Genomic DNA, 22,477 nt, shown 5'->3' with positions numbered 1-22,477 from the left:
AGTGTAACTACCAGTTAGGCCGCCAATTTTGATTTCACTCCTTTAATTCACACACTGAATCCATTTTTTGGCCACTCCTTTTTTTTCCACACCTAAGGTGTTTTTGATTAGATATCATGACTTTTTGTCAGTACACACCAACAAACCACAGCAAGTAAGACAGTGACACTCAATAGTAACCAACATTAGCTTTAGGATTGCAACCATATTAATAAAAAAATACCTTTACTTTACAGAACCAACTAGATTTTTAAAAATATATGGTAGTAGTTTTTCTAAAACAGTGTTAATAACTTCATTTATAGTAACGCCATGGAATCTAGATTAAAAGTTTCTTGTCATAACCCACTGTATCAAGCATCATTATTTATGTGAATTGCTTAAGCTAATGTTACGTGATGCTAAATGCCCTTTAATTAGAAGAATTTCATAACATTTAGCAAATTTGTGCTTAAAATTTGACAATGAATAATAATCATCTAGTCATAAGATTCTTTTGAAAACTTGAGCTAGAAACTGCTAATCTAGTTTGCTTGGCCTAACCAATACTTATGTATCTACACGTGCTTTCACCCTATAGTTTTGCTGCTCTAACTCAGCCTTGTATAATCTGATTGACAAAAAACTAAAAAATGGTCACCTTTACTCTTAGGTAGTAAAAATTTTAGACTGATAGCTCACATGACTTTTTGCATAAGCATATGCAAAATATTTGGTCAAAATTGACAGTTTTTGTTGAATAACTTTGCATGTGGCTTATATTTATACCAAATCTAATATCTATTTGTAGGTTATAAAATCTATCAGTGTACCAAATTTGAAAGAAATCCGTGAAAGTTAAGTATGTTTTTCTATCAAATAAAGTTTCCATACTTTTGGTGTGTAGAAAAAAAATATAGGAAAAACGTAAATCAAAATTGGTGATTTTATATCTCATGTATTTCTTAATGGATTGCCTTAATTTGGTATGTGAAGTAAGGGTCCAGTAGAGCACATCCACTAAAAATATATGATAGTTTGGATTACCACAGTCTGAGCTACAAAAAGTGGAAAATTGCTAAACTATAACTCCTGTTAATAACACACAGTGTGTCCTGCAGTTGTTGCTCTATCGTGTTTCTTGATCTACATAACTGTTAAATAAATATCTAGAAATGTGAGGATTCTGACAAAATGAAATTGTTTATCAATATGTTATCTATTCTTATATCAAGTTTAGGCCAGAATCGTTCGAGTAAGTACTTGCTTGAAGCATGCAGTAGTAAGAGACTGGGGATTCAGGATCACCGAAATCTTGGATCCTGGAGGGCTGCAAGTGTTAAAAAAACACAAATTCATGGAAATCAATGATAACTGTACATTCTCTGCTTGAAACATTAATCTACAAGTAACTGTTTCAAAATGTTACTCACAACATCTATACCTAAAGAACCAGAAAGATACAAAATATTGCTTAGTTATAAAGTTTCTTACTGTTTCATTTTATGTTAACAATAACTGTTCTCTCTCTCTCTCTGTCCAATCCCAAGGAAACTTAGTTTAAACTTCTTGTCAATTGCTTTATTTTATTGTTCTTTTTATAAGGATTGTCTTGTGTAGTACAAGTTGATACAAAAAAATTCACATGTTTATGGAGTAACAATAAATTATTACAATATTGTACAATTTAGCATTTTTTTTTCAAGGATGTTGTAAACTGTCCCAGTTTTGCCTAGTACTGATAATTATTTATTTTTTCTTATACTGACTTGTATATTATTCTCTTACATTTTCCATGCTCTTGGTGACAAAATCAGTTTAACAAAATGAGATCTTACACCAAATTCTATCCTTGGATTTAATCTCAAAAATAACTGTCTGAAAAATACTATAACTGTAAACAGTGTTTTTAATTTGTAAACAAACGAGGGTCATCAGCATATGATTCCATGCACTTGTTACACCACAACATTATCTGTACTATCACTGGCATCTGTATCCAGGATGAATGGATAATTTTATGTAGAACAAGTTCAGATCACAGACTCAACTAAAGCAGTTCATTCACAGTGGAAATTAGAAGAAATGAGAAGAAAATGTACAGTTATCTTGCAGAAGTTTAACCACAAAACACAACTCGGTTTAATCCTATGTATCCAGGCCTGGCTATTCTGCAACTTCTCGTGGAACAGTATAATTTTTTGTGACTCTCATGTTCAGGATTTGAACCTGGAACTATTCACTCACTAATATTGAGTTTTAACAAAGTACTAGATATATGAGAAGTACTGTATGTTAGATCTGGGTGATTTAATTGATTCCTTACAAGCAGCAATATCACTGACTAGTGTCTTCTAAACTAACTGATTAATCAAAATTAGTTTCCATGTATTTACTCTTTTTGATTATTCTAACTACTCAAGTAATCAAAATATTGTCATTATTTTTGTTTCTTGTTATTGGAGGGGTCTCATAATTTGGGGCTCTTGGGTTTGGTTACCATTGCCAATAAACTTGCTCACCCCGTCTTTGTTATTGTAAAGCTACTAAGGCTATCTGCCACTGTCACTAATTTTGAGGGACTTGAGGGAAGGCAACTGGTTTCCAGCACCCATAGCCAACTCTCTGGCTACTGAAGTGTTATATAAAGTGTAAATTTACTGTTGTTTTTTTGTTTATATTGTGTTATGTTTCTAATTTATAATTGTGTAACTGTATTCTTTAATGTATAAGCAGGAGGGATTGGACTCCCCTACATGTTTTTACTGGAAATAATAACTATTCTATACTGTCGTATGAGCAGGTATGGATCTAGGGGAGGGGGCCAAACCCTTTTACCAACTTTGCTTATAAATTAATAACTATGTTGCTTGTGTTGTATAAGCAGGCACAGATCTAGAGGAGAGGGTCTAGCAGATTCTGATCCCTCCATTTTCCCAAAATTTATACCTATTCTGTAAATGCTATACAAGTAGGCAGGGATCTAAGGGAGGGAGTTCAACACCCCCACCCATGGTTTTTTTTTCAGAAATTAAAAACTACCATTTAATATTGTATAAGTAAGCACAGACATAGGGGAGGGTGTATGAACCTCATCCATTTCTTTCTTTCTGAAGTTAATAAAAACAGTCAAAAATCCTTACACTACCATATGGTATCCAAATGAAACATTAAATGTCAGTATTTTTATCTGTTTGGGCTATTAATTTCCATGAAATTTCCACAAGGTTATCAAAACTAATATAGTTAGTCTACAGCAATCCAGTTAAGACTTCAGACAATAACTGATTAGTTCCAAACTTATACAAGAATATAAACGTCAACTAAATATTACTATATTCTTGTCACATGTTAACAATGTGCCTAGACTTCAGAGATTTGTTTTCATCAAAATTAGTATTGTTTAGGACAACTGCAGCTCTTACAATATAGACTTATCACAGAAAAAAATTTTCATCATGTAGAAGTAAGAATTCTCGTGGGAAAAATTTGTTTCATATTTCTGATGCCTAAAAGAAGTGAAAATGCATGTGGTATGACAGTATAAGTAGCAACTTGTAAAATAAATTGTGAAAACAGGCACCATGTTTACCAATACTATAGTGCTTTTTTTCTAAATATTATTATGAATAATTATAACTATTTAATTATAATCAAGAAACCTTTGATGTTTCTTATTAACTGTTTTTATTATCATATCAATCAAATTACTAGAAGTAAAGATGTAGGCTTTGGAATTGCTGGATTATAACCTTGAATCAGCAAGTTTTTCAAAAATTGCTCCAGTAAAAACACAACTGTATAAATGGGTATCAGTATTTGTATATAAAAATAATAACGTGATATCTAGTAACAACTTCAAAGTGCTTTGGATATGGATAATGGCACCTGCTAAGTAAAAATTTTATAATGCTCTAGGCATGGTTAATGGCACCTGCTAAGTAACAACTTTAAAGTGCTCTGGATATGGATAATGGCACCTGCTAAGTAAAAACTTTAAAATGCTCTGGGTATGGATAATGGCACCTGCTAAGTAACAACTTTAAAGTGCTCTAGGCATGGTTAATGGCACCTGCTAAGTAACAACTTTAAAGTGCTCTGAGTATGGATAATGGCACCTGCTAAGTAACAACTTTAAAGTGTTCTGGGTATGGATAATGGCACCTGCTAAGTAACAACTTTAAAGTGCTTTGGGTATGGATAATGGCACCTGCTAAGTAAAAACTTTAAAATGCTCTACGTTATCAAGGCTTTAATAAAGGGAATTAATGGCAAGGAGTGTAGAACTTAGAAAACCATTTTACATCACAATTAAAGTACTTTTAAGCACCATGTACAAAAACAGCAATTTGAAAGACTTGGATTGACTACTTAAAAATGCACAGACTTCTAAGGTTTTCAAAGACCTGTGTGAACCCTGATAAAAAGTTATTCTAATTTTTATGTTGTTTGACTTCAAATTTAGGCTACTTGAAGAATATCAAAAATGCTAGGTTTTTACTTTGGCTAATAAATAAAATTAGTTATGATTATTCACTTTCCTTGGCTGGTTACAAAGTGTTTGAATAAATGTGTAATAATAGATATAAGACTTAAGATCCCAACATTGTCGTAAACTAGGGGTGCTAGATTCTGGTTAATGTAATAACCACCAACTTTAAAAAATTAAACATATAATTTTTTTAAAATGAAGAAGTGCTATTACTTTCTTTTATAAATAGTTAGTTATATATATATCATAAAAATAGAAAACTCATATCACAGACTAAACTCTTTACTTCTATCAAAGAACATCATCCTTGTCTAATTACTATTTGATATTAATATATGATATTAAATTAAGAACTGTATAGCCCTTCCATATAGTTTAATAATTAAAATTGATACATTCTTTCTCTTTCCTTAAGTCTATTAAAATTGCAAGGTATAAAAACTAACTAATATAATATAAAAATACGTGATGTTATAATTCTATCAGTATAATAACATGCAATGTTAACAACTATTATCTGAAGATATGTGTACTTACCAGATGTACTTTCTGACTCAGAACCAATTTGTTTCAAACCTTGAAATTCCGTTTCTTTCTTCACATTTGCAACACTGTACTTTGAACCATTGAAATCATTATCATCACAATCACTGAACATTGAAATTACCTCATCTTGTTGTAAGTCACCAGGCTGCTCTGTTTTCACTCTCACAAGTATATTCTAAAATCAAATGGCCAAAGGTCAATGAAAGCAACAACTGGTACTATCACTAAAATACGCAAAAGTACCTATACATATAAACCATGATGATATAAAGCTAACATTTCAAAACTAGGAACTTAAATCTGAGAAGTGTTTCCAGTAAGACAGATAATTTATTGACAAAAAATCGGTTTCACTGAGAAACATTAATTAGATCAAAATTTGGCATGTTTTAAAATGTGAGTTAAATAGGAAAGTATAAAAATATTAAATATTCTTACCACAGTGAATACTAACTATTAGGTCATCAAGAAATTAATGTCGTGCTTTGGAATACTTTCATTAACCACCCACTAAAAAATGTACATCATGTAAAATAGTTAAAGAAACAGCCTAAATGTCACGTTAGTGTAGCCTATATAATGTGCAAAGTTTAATATACTCTAATCCCTTATAGTGATGCCTCACGGCAAGACACACATTCGGAATGTAATGCTGTTTGAATACAACAAGGGAAATAACACCTCTGTAGCCACAAATAATATCGAAGAAGTTATTAGAAATGTTTTGAACATTTGCAAGTGTCAACGATGGTTCAGTAAATTTCGTTCAGGTGACTTTAGCCTTAAAAACTGTGATGGCAGGGGCCGACATGCTGGAATTGATACTGATGCTCTGAATATGCTCGTTGAGTCTAACCCACTGCAACATACTCATGAAATGGCCCTGAAATTGCATGTCTCTCATGAAACAATAAGTAAACATTTAAAGAATATTGGAAAACTCCATAAAGAAGGTGTTTGGGTGCCTCACAAACTCTCCAATGATAATCGTTTTCAACGTGTGAACATCTCTTCTGGCGCGTAATGAGCATGAACCATTTTTCGACAGTATTGTCACTGGTAATGAAAGATGAATTCTCTATGAGAATATTAAACGCTAAAAACAATGGCTCAGTCCTAGACAAAAACCACTTCCGACCCCAAAACTTGGACTCCACCCACAGAAAGTGGGACATCAATGGAGTAATTCATTTCGAACTCCTCAATCCACAGTGAACTGTCAATGCAGAGATCTATAGTCAGCAACTGGAACATTTAAATCAAGCCCTTCATCAGAAACACCCTTCACTCATCAATCAGAAAGGTGTTCTTCTTATCCACAACAATACATGTCCACATGTGGCACGTTTGACGCAAAACAAGATTATGGAGTTGAGTTGGGAAGTTCTTCCCCACCCACCATATTTTCCAGATACAGCAACATCAGATTACCATCTTTTTCGTTCCCTGCAATACTATCTTAATGGCAAATGTGGAAGGGAGGACATCGACATGTTTTTTGCTTCAAATACAAGTGATTTCTTTAATCAGGGCATAACAACCTGATTGTAAGATGGAAACGCATCATCGATAAGAATAGAGACTATTTCATTTAATAAATGTTTTGTTTTAACATATAAGTTTTTCAGGTTTTTTTCATCTAAAAAAAAAGAGCAACATTAATTTGTTGATGACCTAACACGTATGTGTGAATACCAGCAATCATCATAAAATTCACACACCACAATATATTTTAATACACAAAACTATTATTAACCAACATAGGTGCATCATTTCAATTTTTTTATAACTCCATTAACTCTTTCCATACAACTGAATCAAAGTTTTTTAAAATTTCATTAACATTTAGTTAAACAACTTTTATTATTAATGTATGTCTAACAACTTAGCAGTAAAATACAATTTATAAATCAGATTTTTATATTTCCTAATTTTAAATTTCTCAATTATAAAAGAAAATATGTAAAAGTTCTTAATCTTCACTTCTTTGTGTCATCTCATGCATCTGCATACTAAATTCTCCTTTACAGATATTATATCCTCCCAAATATGGCTTTCAGAGTATCCAATCAATTAAAAACACCAACTATTGAATATCTTACAAGCACACATCTAAGATTTGAATCTTCTACCTTCTTGATTTGTTGAGATATTAATACTATTGTACAATCCACCAGAGAAACCTCTCCCCAATTTGTCTTTTTATACTCATTGCTAAAAGTAAAAGGAAACATTTGTGAAACGGTTAAAAGTTGAAACTATGAATATAAGAAAACTCAAAATCTCACAAAATTATGCACTCAAAGAAAAAAAAGAAAGATAATATTATTTAAACATTTGTTCAATTATGTGTCAGCTGCTTAGTGTCAGCTAAAAATGTGAAGAATTAAAAATGAGGCGGAATGCTACAAGTTCTTCAAATACCTATAGAATGATAAGTTTCTTTTTTGTGAGTGTAAAACACTTAAAAACACCATTTCAAAGATACTATTAATCTTATTTTGTATTTCACATTTTACTACACACTGATGTTTTCACTACAGTTAGTGTTAGGGTAGAAAAAATAATGGATAAAATATAAAATTTTTATCTAAAACAAACATTTGATAGTTATTTAGAAAGTTCTAGAGATTTTGCAAAAGAAAATAAGAAAACCATAAAATGAAAAAAGTATTATTATTCTTAGCATGAAGATTACCTTTCCCTCAGACTGCTTCAATAAAGACTTCATAAGTTCACAGACAAATTTTAAGTAAAAATAATTCCTTAAAAAATCTGATACTTAGGCTAAATTTACTAAAACATAAAAATATTAAATGGAAATTATCATATGCTGCAGGTTTATGTATGTACATATTTTTAAGAAAGTGAACACTTGATATGGTAAAATGGGATCAAAGAAATAGATTACTTAGGTTTGGAGGTACATTTTGTAAACAATTATCACAATCAGGCACTCTTTAATGTTTTCAAAATATTAACACCACATGAACAGATTATCTCATCAGCTGTAAAAATACAACTCCACTGTACACCACAACTTGGTTAATAGTATTGAACAGATTATCTCATTAGCTGTAAGAATACAACTTCACCATACACCACAACTTGGGCCAAGAGTAAGGAATACCTAACCAGCTGTAAGAATACAACTCCACTGTACACCACAACTTGATTCAACAACATTCACATAAAGACCTTAAAAAATGGCAAATATATTGTATCACATGCATTGATCAGAAAAGAAACTGGCCTAACCATAAAAATACTGACAGAAATGTAAGTTCTCTATTTAATTGTTTGTTTGTTTGTAATTAAGCACAAAGCTACACAATGGGCTATCTGTGCTCTGCCCACCACAGGTATTGAAACCCGGATTCTAGAGTTGTAAGTCTGCAGACATACAGCTGTGTCACTGGGAGGCTCTCCATTTGAAAGAATAACTCTAGAAAAGCTGATCCTAGATGAAATATGAGTTATGGTGGTCATAGTACGACATGTTGATGAGCATGAAGTTTATATGACCATTAAATCTCTGATTACTCCATGAACCAGAGGTGGATATACAAGTTAATTCTAATGATGAAGGCACTATACCATATGATCTTGACTCAGATGGCAGTACAAACTCAACAATTTGTAAAGCGTGAATAAGGAAACACCAGAAGTAGAGTGGTATGCCTATTCTGGTAATCAGCCAAAAAGCCAATATAGATACCCTAACCATTAGAGCTGGGATTTACTATTTGATTTCAAATATAATCCCCAAAAGAGCAACTTTACTTGAAAGATAATGAGTTTTCATTCATGGTAAAATGTCTACTGGATGTCATGGGATAACCAATAAAAATATTTATATAAAGTTTGGACATTTGGTTGATCAGTAGATCAAAGATGAAAGGGCATTACTTTAAGGACTATCACACAATATTTGGTAAAGAGTTGTTTGGCTAATATCTTGCATTAACTCTTTGAACCTGGGTAGGTAAATGTGTGTATGTAAATAACCTTTTTTACAGTTATATTTAACATTTAATTAAACCACTTTACTATCAGTGTATGTCAATATGTTTGGCATCAAAATGTAGCTAATAAATCAAATTTAATTATTATGCAAGTCTTTATTTCTTAATTTCTAAAGGAAATATTTAAATAAATTCTCAGTCTTCATTTCTATGTATCCTGTGACAGTGGTTCACTCTGAGTAGCTCACTTATACATTCTTCCCCTATTTCAGCTTCTGAGTTTCAGTACAAATAACAAGCTTATAGTGTAGATATTGGTGAGACATAATATAATTTTATAGCATTCATCTTGATTCACATATATATAAACTACCACTTTTTATATTCTGTCTTTCAAAATATGTTAATATTCTCTCTGATGTTTGTTATTACATTATTTATAAACCAACAGAAAAAGCAGATTTTAATTTACTGATTTATTTATAATACTAATTCACTCTCATGACAGTTTTTGAATTAGTTGGCCACTGATTCAAAGTTGCTATCACGGAGTTCATCTCAACCAACTAAAGGAGTTATTTTAACTCATTCATAGCTTAGTTAGAAAGCCAGTTAAATTACAATAGTTACAGGACATCATATGCTTTGTGTATGTTATTATTTTGTGTTTTAACTTGAATATTTGAAATAAATAAAAATTCAGTAAAGTTTTAACAACAACCCAAGCAAAAAGTATGGTTAATTTTTATTGACATTTCAAGTATTCTACTGTAAAAAAAACACAAGGCTCACATGTAAGTACTAAATTTAATTTTGTATGAAAATTTTTTATTCATTGTTTTAAAAGTAACTAAAATGTAAGACTCAGAAACTTATTAGAATAAATAAGTAAACATAAAAAAACTTCTCCATGATGTATGCATGAGAGAAGCTCATGGATTACATAATTCAATACTGTAACTTGAGCTAGAATATTTTGCATAAAGCTAAGAAAACCAGCTCTGTACCAGAAGATGAAAGCACTTCCATTACATTTTCAACTGTGAAAATATAAAGAGAGAACAAAATGTGAACTTTGATCATTAAAAAATTTTAAAAATGATAAGGCTCCTGAGCCATATAATATTTCCCTTATGGTTTTGAAGGAGGTTCAGGATTGGATATGTGAGTCACTTGCTACTATTTTTCTAATCCCTTGAATAGTAAGGAGGTGCCAGAAGATTGGAAGTTGACTAATGTAACTCCTCTTTCTATGGAGGTGGTAAAGATACTTCCAGTATTACTTCAGTGGTGGGAAAGCTTTTTGAAAGCCTGATAAAATATGCTTTGCAAAATCTTTTAACAAAGTTTAAAATATTTTGACATTCTTTGAAAAGGTTACTGCTTATTTAGAAGAGAGTAGGTGTGGATTTGATGTATCTAGATTTTCAGAAAACATTTGACAAGGTTCCACACAGAAGACTTGTTAAAAGTTATCTCTATAGATATGGGGGAATTAGTTGACTCACTGGATAGAAAATTTACTGAATAGGAAAAAGCAGAAGGTTGTTATAAATGGAGTTCAGTCAAACTGGATTAATGTCACAAGTGATTTTACTCAGGGCTCAGTGTTCCTTAACCTTACATTACTGGTTGAACTTGTGACTTTTCACAGGGTTAGTTGACTTGGAGTTTTCAATACAGATGTTTGCTATTTAAAGACATGATTCTTGACCACTGTTTATCTTGTTATTGATTTTTCATAAGCATACAAACACCAACCTTCACACTACACTTCAAAATGGAAAACTCTATTCTCCCTACAACTGACCTGTGTAGCCTATGCGAATCACCACAGAGCTGAAAGCTTTGACCTCAGATTTCATTTTATAACACCTTAAAAAACCCCTCCAGCTTCTAGCAGTCTCCAGATTCCCATTATTTTTTCCCCTCATGGGTGCAGCTCATTTTCCAGGGCATCAGCAACTTATGGGGTAAACACTTTATGAATGACCCACCACCCAAGTGTGAAAGTATACATAATATAACTCTAAATTTTTAAGGTGTATTTTAATAAAATTTGGCAAAAGCTTTCAGCAAACATTGTATGTGTTTTATACAAAAAGCAGATTTTTTTAAATAAAGAATTTCAACTAAAGATTTGTCTATGTATTTACAAATCCTTTACCAAGTCAACCCGAGTGAAAGGTAATTTCTATGATAAGAATAAAAATATGTTTTACCTTACAGTTTCATGTCATTTGCATAACCACTAGAACTTCATAAACAAATATCAAATGTTTTTTGGTAAAATGCTATATTTTATCTTGTATTTTCTCTACCTTAATACTAACTAATAAAAATTATAAATATACAGGGAAATGAAAAATTGAAAAATATTAAAAAAATAAATAAACCATACCCTTCTTCTTTTGAAGTGTCATTTGTTGCCAGATCTTCAATTTAATTATTTTCACAATTCCGACAATTACCCTTTTCACATCTGTTTTCTTTTATTGTTTTAATACCAGCCTTTGTATCCACTATGTCCACAAAAAACAATAAATCACAAAGGGATTTTTACATAACAGCTGCTGTTAAATTTCACACAATATTTGTACCCACACAAGGTGCTAGGTTAATTGTTGATACTGAAAAGTTTACATTTTTTTTAGTTATTTTCTTTAAAAAATGTAAAACAATAAATAATATATATATCAGAAATAACAAATTTACCATTTTACATTTGGATTCAGTCCATTTGCACTCACATGCTGTGGTTTAGTAACCTTACTTTTTTCTCACTATGTTGGGTGTCAACAAAAATAATTAATGCAGCTTTAAAAAATTCCTCTGGATGTTCAGGCAAGATTACAAAGTTCACATACATTAAGAAACTATGACAGACTGTTATGGTATGGCTGCTAAAATCAAACAACTGTAATGAGCCTCAGAGAGGAGTATGGAAAAACAGAAAAAGAAGGAAGAGGCTTCCTTTATAAGTTTGACAAATTTATTGATATCTTGGAATATCAAGAAGGTAGAACTTCTCAAGTTCTTGCTTATAATTCCATATAGTTCATATTTCAAATTTTTGGACCCTGTATATATTTTTAAGTTATGTTCAAATTTTCTTCTTGATAAATCCTTATTGACTGAAACATGCAGAAACTGATTTCCAAAGGTATATTCCTACTTGGTCATCTATATGACCCTGCAAATTATTAATTGTGATGGTAAAAACAGTGAATTATATTATGAATTTTGGAGTCTTCTCTTTGGACTGTTTTCCTGATTTTAGCCTTGTTAGCCTGCTGAGCTGAAGAAACATATTTTAATTTGTGCATTTTCAAAATTTAAATGTGCTATGAGTGAAATGTGAGTTATTATACAGTTGTAACTGTGGGTTTCAACTGGACAAAGTTGGTAATGTTGCATCAATGTGTCTCCTTGACAACCAAGCAAACATAATGGGGAATTTCAGCCAATGATTATGATTTTTGTGCACCAGCAATACCAAGTGTGGGGCACATCATGATCTCTACTAACCTACCCTCAAATCTAATTATATGTCGAAAGTAGCACATCATCCATTTTATGTGTACATGGCTGGAAGAATTTTCAAAAGACAAACTTGCTTGTTGCAGCATAAAGCACCATCCTTGAGTTTAAATTGGTACCACAACAGCTGAGATATTGGCATGATTGATGACTTTTTGTCTTTTATGTAGTAGATGTCCTTGATATGATTGAGACATGTACTTTTAGGTGATGCACTAATTTCTGATTTTGATATTCATATCAGAACAGTGGGAAGTTGTCAAATATTCAAAGTGTTTAATAAAACAGATTAAGGAGTTGTGTATGTGTTTGTTAAACATTTGTACCTAAGACAGTGGATTTCTGTGAACCCATATTTATGACCTTCATTACTGGTAACCTGTAAAAATAAGGTAAAAAAACAAAGTAATTGTTGTCTAATTAGCATTGTAACATTTTGTATGCATATAATTTAACTTTCCTCATTTCTGTCTTTAAAAGTGAGTGTTCATCATGCCAAGTCAGTGTTATGAAAACACTCTCAGCTAGCTCTAGATGGTTGCTTACACCATAAGTCTTACTCTTTATAATCAGCTGGAAACCTATGTAAACACAGTTGATATATGGACCCAAAAGCCGGATAATCAAATGACTCTCATATTACAATTACCAACCATATAGAGTCATCTTAATTAACTATTTCACATTAGTTTAAAGTCAATCTATACAGCACTCTTCAATCTACCCAGTCAAAGAGTCAAGGAAGAAAATAATAATAAGTATTTATTTTCCCGCTGTTTGTAGTTGCTATAAGCCATTTTAGCAGATCTTAACACTTCCCTATTGAATTGAATTTTATGGAGCTGAAGCTTGTTAGGATCTGAAAATTTCACCATATCCTTGACAGTTCTTACAGTACTCACAGTGTTCTCTCCAATGGCAATTCTGTCTTTGGTGACAACATTCATATTAACAAACAAATTAATTTCTATGTCTGCATTTTCATGGGACAATTCTAATGTTTTCTTGATAAGGAGAGGTAAAAATCTGTATTTCAAGTTTCCATTGTCAAGCTTTTCCTAAAAGACTTGCCTCCAGAAATGATCCACCCTCTCCATGTCTTTTAAATCAAGTTCTATTTGTTACATTTTCCACTCATCTGTAATATTAGTTATAACATCCTCTTCAAACATTAGATAAAACCTCTACATTTGTGACAGGACCTTGATCAAATCATTTCACTGCTAACAAACAAGCTAATGCTTTGATCAACTTGCTTTCAAAAGGAAGCCTAGTGATCACGTACTTTCATACTGCAGTGTAGAATGACTATATTCCAAGAATTTCTTTGTACTGGGTTTCTATTTTCAACTTAGAAAGTTCCTTCTTCCTTTCCCAAAGACAATGTCTTCATCACTTATCTGATTTTTAATGCCAATATCTAGATTTTTCATGTCTTCTGGTGCTATGCTATTAACAATATCTGCTCTGACAAACCATCTCAGAATGGTGCAAACCAACACTGTCATTCAACTGTGTAGAAGGTGAACCACAGGTTGATGGGTTTGGAACTCTTTGAGAAAATCTCCAGAGGGATAACTGACAACAAAAAAAGAACAATTTGACTTTCATGTTGGGTTGCCTTATTGCTTCCCTTATCCCTTTGAAGTTGATACTCTATGACATTGTCTTTGGATCCCTCTCTAATTTTGAAACATATTCCCTTATTCCTGACAACTGCTCAATGATGTGCCTGAAGGATGGTCCAAGTCTCAGCCAACAGACTTGTGTGTGCTTTATAAAGACTTCCTCTGGAAGGTCAAGATCTATTTATATGTCTTTGTAATCCTCCCTTCTTCCAGAAGAGGTATTGAATAGTCCAAATAAATCTACTGCTAATTGTTCTATTTCCTAATCATATTCTGTTATGTCTTTGCTGAAGACATTGTACATTGTATGAAGATGGCATGTATCTACAACAACAAGACCATTCCATTCTAAATCAGCAGCTATGACTAGCTTGGAAACTTCTCTAAAGATGGTCTTGTTAACATTTGGGCCATCACTACCCAATGCAACAAAGGATTCCAATGGCATACAATCATCCTGTAATGTTTCCACCATACACTTGGCAATAGACTTTCTATCTGCATAAGAGAAACACAATGACTTGTAATATCTACACCAGACTTCATCATGAAGAACAGTACCTTATCAAGACATACATTTGTTTCTTTACCCGTGCTAGAGTTGTTTCATCATATGGGAATGAAAAAGAGGTATTTGAATTTCATACATCATATATCAAAGAAGAAGTGAAAGCTTGACCAAAACCATCTGATAGTATGTAAGATAGCTTTGTTCTGCTCATACTGAAACTGTCCTCTATTTGGTATTTGACATTGCTTTGAAAGTTTCAGGCAATACTGTCACCTGCTCTGAAACATATGTTGGATGAAGCATATACCTTACACACACAAGGTGTCCTCTCTTGGTACAGTGTAAGTAAGAATTGTGGATTTATCTTTTACAGTTAATGGCCCAAATATCTGACAAGAAGGTCCTGCTTTTTCACCTGCAAACTCTGTACTGTCATTCAACTGTATAGCAGGTGAATCACAGATTGATCAGTTTAGAAGTCATTGAGAAAACTTTCAAACAGAGGGATAATTGACAACAAAAAAGAACAATTTGACTTTCATGTCGAGTTGCCTTATTGCTTCCCTTAATCCTTTGAAGTTGATACTCTGTGGTATTGTTTTTGGGTCCTGTACTTTAGAAGGTCATATGCTATGCTGTGTTGTAGCCTACAGAGTGCATATTAATGTTTTCCTATGTTGAAAATGTATTTCCAATAATACTTACTTCACACTTATAGCTATTACTCGACTGCTGGGGTTTCTTCCTTTGCCAATCTAAGCACTGATCTGATTTTTTTTCGCTTGCTCCAGTCTTTTATACCCCACTTAATTGCCCTTACTGATATTGATCTCATGACTCTCTCCACCTATGTCAATGTTCCCTCTATCCTAGTACTGTATATACTTCATTCAGATAATGTTATCATTTTTTCGAGGCTGACTCAATCCCAGTCTCTAACACCAGTTCTTAGCAAGGAGGAATGGCGGGAGAGTATGAGAGGAGGTAAGTATTATTGAAAATACATTTTCAATTTAGGAAAATGTTAACTTCCAAAACATACTTACCTCTTCTCCCACTTATAGCTAGAATTACACATTGAAAAGGTGGAGGGGACGGTGAGGGCATTATCCATACAGAAAGCATCTGCATAGATCATGGGTGTGTCATAAGAAGATTGGCACCGTAGTGAGGGAACTGCACTACATCCAGAACAGATATGCTCTTCACCCAGAATTTAATTCCTGTTGTGTGGATGGAATTTTACCTGATTGATCATCATTATAGGCCAGGCCCCAACCAGATAGCTGAGGTTCCACTACTCAGGGTTGGAATTGATGCCATAGTTTGTATATCCCATGTTGGTGGCTAGGGTAACTAGACTGCAAACTATATATATATACACATATGAGTGGATCCCAACCTGTAGCCATACAGTGATGTGTTCTGAGCCACTGGAATTACAATGAGAAAGTTAGCAACACTGAGGTGGAAAAACCCTCTCCTCAACCTGAAGAAGTCCAAAAGGCAACACCCCAGGCTTGGAATGCTTTACTCAACCTAAGGAAACAGAACTCATTCAGTCTGGAATTATGAACACTTATCCTCACTCCCCAACCATGTGGGCAAAGTAAATTCCACTTGCCCCCAGAATTATGGGGAAGGTGTGGAACAACATGCTCAATCAAGGACACAGGAATTATGAAGAGACAGTGGTCCCTCTTCCATTAACAATGTATTGAACCAATATTGATCAAAACGAAGGACCACACTTAACCCAACCAGATAGCCAAGCCTTAAATCTGTACTGGTATTATGTCTAGGCTCCCGCGTACACTGGTGCTACTCTCACCAACATCTTGGGAAAAAACATCCAGGGATTCGGGTAGGAGGGCCCCCAACTTCACCCTCTTCTCCAAGAATGAGGAAATTCACTCTAACACTCTGAAAGAAAAGCTTCTGTCCATCACCCCAGTGACTGGAATCCAGGTGTAGTAAGGACTCCCTAGCTCCACTAGTAGGATATTGGGGTAATGCACATTGGGGGATCCTAAGAAACAGTGCAATAGGTGAACCCAGTTTCCCAGAGTTTTAAAAGCAAACTAACTCTGATTTATTCACTCCATAGATCAGCAGGGATGGACAGGATCCCCTTATGCTTTACTTACAATAGTCCATGAGTGGTGGTCCAGCACAGTACAGTAATACCACCCAGTCAGCCTTTAGGTGGTCCAATGGAACACCTCATTTCTACAGGGCCTGTTGCAACCTGTATAAAGTATACTGAATTAGTGGTTGCTAGTGTGGAATTAGTTTGATAAAAGCAACCTGCATGGGCAACACTATTCACAGAGTGGGATCCTGTGAAAACAAGGTAAGGGACCCTGAAAGGTAGCAATGAAAATACTCACCCCTCTGTATAATCTTGCAGAAATGGTTCAGATAGCTACAGGGGTTAGGCAAAAACCCTCAGATGAAGAGACTGCCAGATTAGGAAAAATCATATAAGATAAAAGTATTGGGGAAGTCCACATACCAGTCCATGCACTGACTTCCAGCATGCAATTCGTCTGGGCCGCTAAGGACATAGAAATCTGATTAGGCGTGACTTGCAGAAAATTCCTCACCTTCAAAGAGAACACAGAATAAAACGTCATTGTCTAGCATCTCTAAAGGCATTAGTGTAAGCAACAAAACCTTCAAGACCCTCACTGAACAAGACCATGATCAAAATCTGTTCAGACATAGAAATGAAGAAATATTGATCAAATGAATCAGTGAAAAGGATTTAACCCCTTTCCTGTCTGACAATGTCTTGGGTAAGAAGAACTGGTCTGAAGATGTAGAGAGAATGAAAAAATGGTCTGTGGACAAGCAGTGCAAGTCACTCCAACTGGTCAGCAACTATGCAAAATAAACCTTCAGGTAAATGGGATAAATGGCAATCAAGACTGATGACATATTGAATATCTCAGCCCTGAAAATAAAGCCTGCCTTGGTTGTTTCTGAAAATAGAATCAGAATGTGATGTTCTGACAATTAACAAGATGGTGCCAGCAGTAACCAGTCATTCATGGAATAGTTTGTGCAAAGTGCGATGGAATGAAGGTGACAAAAAAAACTTGTATTATATGGCAGAAACCATGTGAAGTCAATGCAAGTCTGAATGTAAAAACCTAGAACTGCAGCACCTGACCCTTGTGCACAACAAATACAGATAGTGATGGGAATCCACCACTATGGCAATGTGCAAATAGGAGCCGATTACAACAAACTTACATCTACAATCACAGTATAAAATGTCAACTCAGATTGAGGAATGAGTAACTTGTGAACCTTGGATAATCTAGGCATTGATATAGATGAGAAAATTTGATGACTGGACACCAATCTCCTATCTCCCTAGTCCCAACAACCAACAGGAATAGAATCTCAGAAGAACTAGCATGACTCTCTCACTTCTCCCAAACCAACCAAACTCTGACAGCCCTAAAACTAAGTTCCAAATCCTGATGATCTGCAGAAGATGGAAACCCTGCAGGTTAGATGGATAATAGAGGTGAAGATGTGAACTGAATAACTAATCCTGACTTAAGGACCTACAGTGCTCCTGGATCCGTGGTTACCACACAATCAGAATTTCTCACAGTTGAGCCCCCACAGACCCTGAAGTTATATAATAATCACCAACACTGCTGGTGATCCAACTGAGCAGCAGAACCCTTGAATATAGACAGAATGTATTCTGTGTACCAATGTACCGAGGGGCTGATGTTGGGAGTTGGGACCCATGAATAGGGGCAGAACTACGACCCCCTGTAGCAGCCAATGAAATTCGAAAAGTGCAGAAATAGTCTTAAATAACCTAATTTTGTAAAAAAATTGCTGCAAAATGTTTACATTAAGTATGCCAATTTTCTTTGAGTATTTATATTTCTTGCTTACCTAATTTCATAAATATAGGAGAATATATGAATTTCTGTAAAATACAGGCAACAATACAAAATATAGGAAAAAATGGGTATTACTGTAAAATATAGAAAAATATAGGAGTACTTGATGCCCTGAACATGCAGTGGATTTCTACTGAAATAATTTTATCAAACTTGAAGTAACTTCCTTCACATTGTCACTACAAAACCTCATCAATGATCATATACAAAGCAAGAGAGGTCCTCTATACAACAAACCCATTTTACCTTAATAAAAATATTATAAATGTTGTTAATCTACAAGTTACCTCAGTCTCCTCTGTTACTTCCCCACAATTTTCTTCTTGTTCATCCTTTGCTACATCAAACTTCAAAATTACATGTGAAGATCTTTCGTCTAAGGAATCAGCTTCTCCTGTAGCTAGAAATATAAATAATGGATATTTGTCTATAACAACAACATTGAATATTATCATTCATCACTATCCCATTATAAAAGTTCACATAATGTAGTAACACATCAAAATGTGGGTGTTTAGAGATGTTCCCTAAACAAGTCCCTCAAATAACCTCTATTTCAAAGTTAATATCTCACATGATGACTTGCCCTCATAAATACCCACTAACTTCAAAGACACAGACATGAGATTGAATGTACAGATGTCTCCTGCCATATGAAAATGTAAAAGTGTTAAAATGTCTAATAAAATTAGCAAGTTAGATGTACTTTCATAATAGTTAAGATATTTGTTTTGTCCACCATATTATTTTTAAGACTGAGCATATATGAAACTTGTACATTAATCATCTCTCAAAAACATAATGATATAAATATGATATAAGGTCATTAAAGCTGTTCTGGTTGATTATTTTTAATTTCAAAACAACATCACACAAACTCTTAGGTTTTTAATATGTAAACTATTGTTCAGTCCTATAGTTATAATATTTGAGTGACAAACATGTATAACTAATAACAAATTATAAAGTCAAGATACAGTATACTTACAATGTAGTCTTAAATGTATGTAAATTAATGAAATCAAACGTTTTTGCCTCAACATGTCTTTCATCTTATAAAGAGAATACTTATGTGTGGTAACTCTGCTTATTTGTTGTTGACTTGTACTTAACTGACCTTGAGTTATCTTTCCTAACAAAACTTGGTAAGCAGAACTATAACAAACCTTCACACATTAGTCATACTCGAAAATATAGTGATAATATTGTTTCTCAAATTTTGTAGGTTGTCTTCAGACTGCCAAGTTTATTTCTCCAAACATTATACACTAGATGTACTTGTGCAGGGTCCCTGAAAGTGTTCGGTTTCAAGAGTAAATAAAAACAAAATTAAGAGTAACAAATACTTTTATTTCTTGCTTTTGAAGTTCATATGTCATACTGTGTTGCAGCCTATAGAGTGCATAATTCTTCTTGTGATTCACAGCACACACACACATTTTACTGTTGTCATGACAGGACAAACTGCAATGTTAAGCATCCCTTATGTAATGTAATTTTAGTGTCTATTGACTGACAGACAACACACTACTGAAAAGTGGTGTGAGTGGTTAAAACAGATGACCCCTCCAGGTGGCCTTTGGCTCCCTTTCAGGGAGACAAAATTCAATAATTTATTAAATGAACAGAAAGTAATACAATTCACAATGGAAATAGAACCTAACCCACTTGTAAAAAAATACAATAAGAAAAACACTAAATTCTCCTGTGAATGTCTATTCAGGAGCACAACAAACACATATACACTAGGCTTTGTATTACTGATCCGCAATAGCTCATCATGCTAAAGAAGACCATACAATAAAGTGAAATAATATTACCAAATATATATATATAAATTACAAATGAGAAAAAGGAACAAACTTTCTACATCAACCTAACTGATAATATACTCTCTCAACCTAGCATACAAGTCAGCAAAACTTAGAGGTTCAACTTGAAAACATTCAAAGTTAGTTAATTAAAATTCTAATGAAAGAAACCATAAATTAGTAGATAATTCACCAGCCTCTCTATTATAATGACCATGAATCAAATCCTGGCTATAACCACCACAGAAATAGTCCATCTTATGATTTATCTGAAAAACAACTGCAGATTAGCAAATGAAATGTATAGAAACTATTTAATAATTAGTAATTGATAATAAAAGCTGTTAAAAAAAATCTAAATAACTAATATTAGCATTAATAACCTTGAGAACAATCAACTTTTCTCTTAACCCTTTCCAGACGGGTCATGGTTGAAAGACCATGTCATCGCATTTGTTTACTCGTATTCAAGATTTTATTGAACTACTATTTCATGAATTTATGTCAATAAGTTTGGTATCAAACTGTAGATTATAATTCACATTTTAGTATTATACCTTACTCAATTTCTTAATTAAAAAGTACATATTAAAAAAAACACAGATAAACATCGATTTTTGTGTGTCACGTGGTATGTTGAATGCAGTTCTTGTTCAAATTAGATGTTTGTGATATCAAAATACTAAGTCTATTGTTTTGTACAAATTAGAAACTCAAATAAGAATATTGACAAGCTATGATATAAAATAAGAGCCTCTTCAATTTGCTAAGATATTGCTCATGTTATAAATCAAACATTGTGGCACCCCACCCAACTCTTTCCAGTTTTGGAAATGCTCCCTTATATACACTTACTTCTACGTATGACATGAATAACCAATCAAAAGCTCAGAATATCCCCCTAATGGCTTTCTCAGCCATTTCAACGTCTTTGGATGCCATCTCTTTCTTTCAAACTAAGATTTGAAGGAGGTAGGTTGTGTCTTTAGTCTGCTCGAAATTTCATTATTTTGGACTGAAATACAGCTTAGTTACTAAGCTTGTTAAATTATAGTGGAATTCTATGGTATTGATATAGTAATATATGATTTTTAGGTTATCCAACTGTATATATAAAACCTAAAAAAATTATTTCGTTTCATATCCTCCACGTGCAAAACTTTAAAAGGCTTAGCAATCTACATCAAACAGCAACAGAGTACGAAGGTCATAACTAGAAGAGATAATTGTTTGCTTTACTTCTTTATTTACTGTTCTTTGTTTTAATACAAATAAGTTTAAGAATGTATTTCTAAATAGTAATAATCTATATACATATATAATGTATAATAATTGAAATGTAACTGTATTTTACAAAATGCTAGTCTACTAAAACACAGTCAAGACAAGTTACTTTGTACAGACCAAAGGTCACCTTTATGTCATTTGATACAGTAACATGAGTGCACGTGAGCCGTTTCATTGTAACTTCTGTATTGTTAGCCTGGCAGGGCTGAAAGGTCAATATAATAAAAATAATAAATATATATGTTATGAGATTTAAGCTATTTAGTCCAAACATTTATGTTTTGTGCTATAATTTGTGGTAATTCTAGAATGAAAATAGCATAATTCATATTTATTTCCTAATTTTTTTAACATGGTTACGATATTGGTCAAATCAACAAAACCCATACAGAGATTCCTTACTGAAAATTACATATAGAATATAAAGTTTTTTTCTAAAGAAACGTTTGATATCTATCTGAACATTATAAAGATTTTGCACGGGAAATTTGAAAATTTTCTGATGCACAAAAGTATTTTTTAATCTTAAAATGAAAATTACTTTACATGTTGGATAGGCAACATGCATAAAAAAAAGGTTTTTATTAAGTCTTAAGGTTTGTAAAGCAATGTTTTTCTCATGTAATTGATATTTTGTGTATGAGAGCATTGTAATGTTTACTGATAATGTGACAAATTTTGTTAACATTCACTTACCAATTTAAATGCTATAGCATGAAAACTATAACAAGCACAAAATGGTTATGAGGTCGGTCACAAGAACAAGCCTGTGCTGAAAAGATTTAA

General features: G+C 33.1%; 1 protein-coding gene across 4 annotated transcripts in view; it reads right to left on the bottom strand.

The window, feature by feature from the left end:
- The window catches only part of LOC106473673 (gastrula zinc finger protein xLCGF3.1-like), a 24,889-nt gene extending 4,222 nt beyond the window's left edge, over window positions 1-20,667 (bottom strand). The window contains exons 1-3 of one of the 4 annotated variants that reach the window (XM_022402072.1): window positions 20,598-20,667; window positions 18,881-18,993; window positions 5,009-5,192 (exon numbers count right to left, since the gene is read on the bottom strand). In XM_022402072.1, the coding sequence (XP_022257780.1) occupies window positions 5,009-5,192; window positions 18,881-18,993; window positions 20,598-20,661 (361 nt within the window). In that variant the 5' untranslated portion in view covers window positions 20,662-20,667. Of the gene's footprint in view, window positions 1-5,008; window positions 5,193-7,149; window positions 7,300-11,383; window positions 11,505-18,880; window positions 18,994-20,597 lie in introns of those variants that run through there. The other 3 variants (XM_022402074.1, XM_022402075.1, XM_022402073.1) reach the window with 3 other exon arrangements.
- Between the last annotated feature and the right edge of the window lie 1,810 nt (window positions 20,668-22,477).

The sequence above is a fragment of the Limulus polyphemus genome, unplaced genomic scaffold (assembly GCF_000517525.1).
Source record: "Limulus polyphemus unplaced genomic scaffold, Limulus_polyphemus-2.1.2 Scaffold6394, whole genome shotgun sequence".
Taxonomy (NCBI): domain Eukaryota; kingdom Metazoa; phylum Arthropoda; class Merostomata; order Xiphosura; family Limulidae; genus Limulus; species Limulus polyphemus.
The sequence above is the reverse complement of the archived record's forward strand: the minus strand, read 5'-3'. Positions and strand labels throughout refer to the sequence as shown.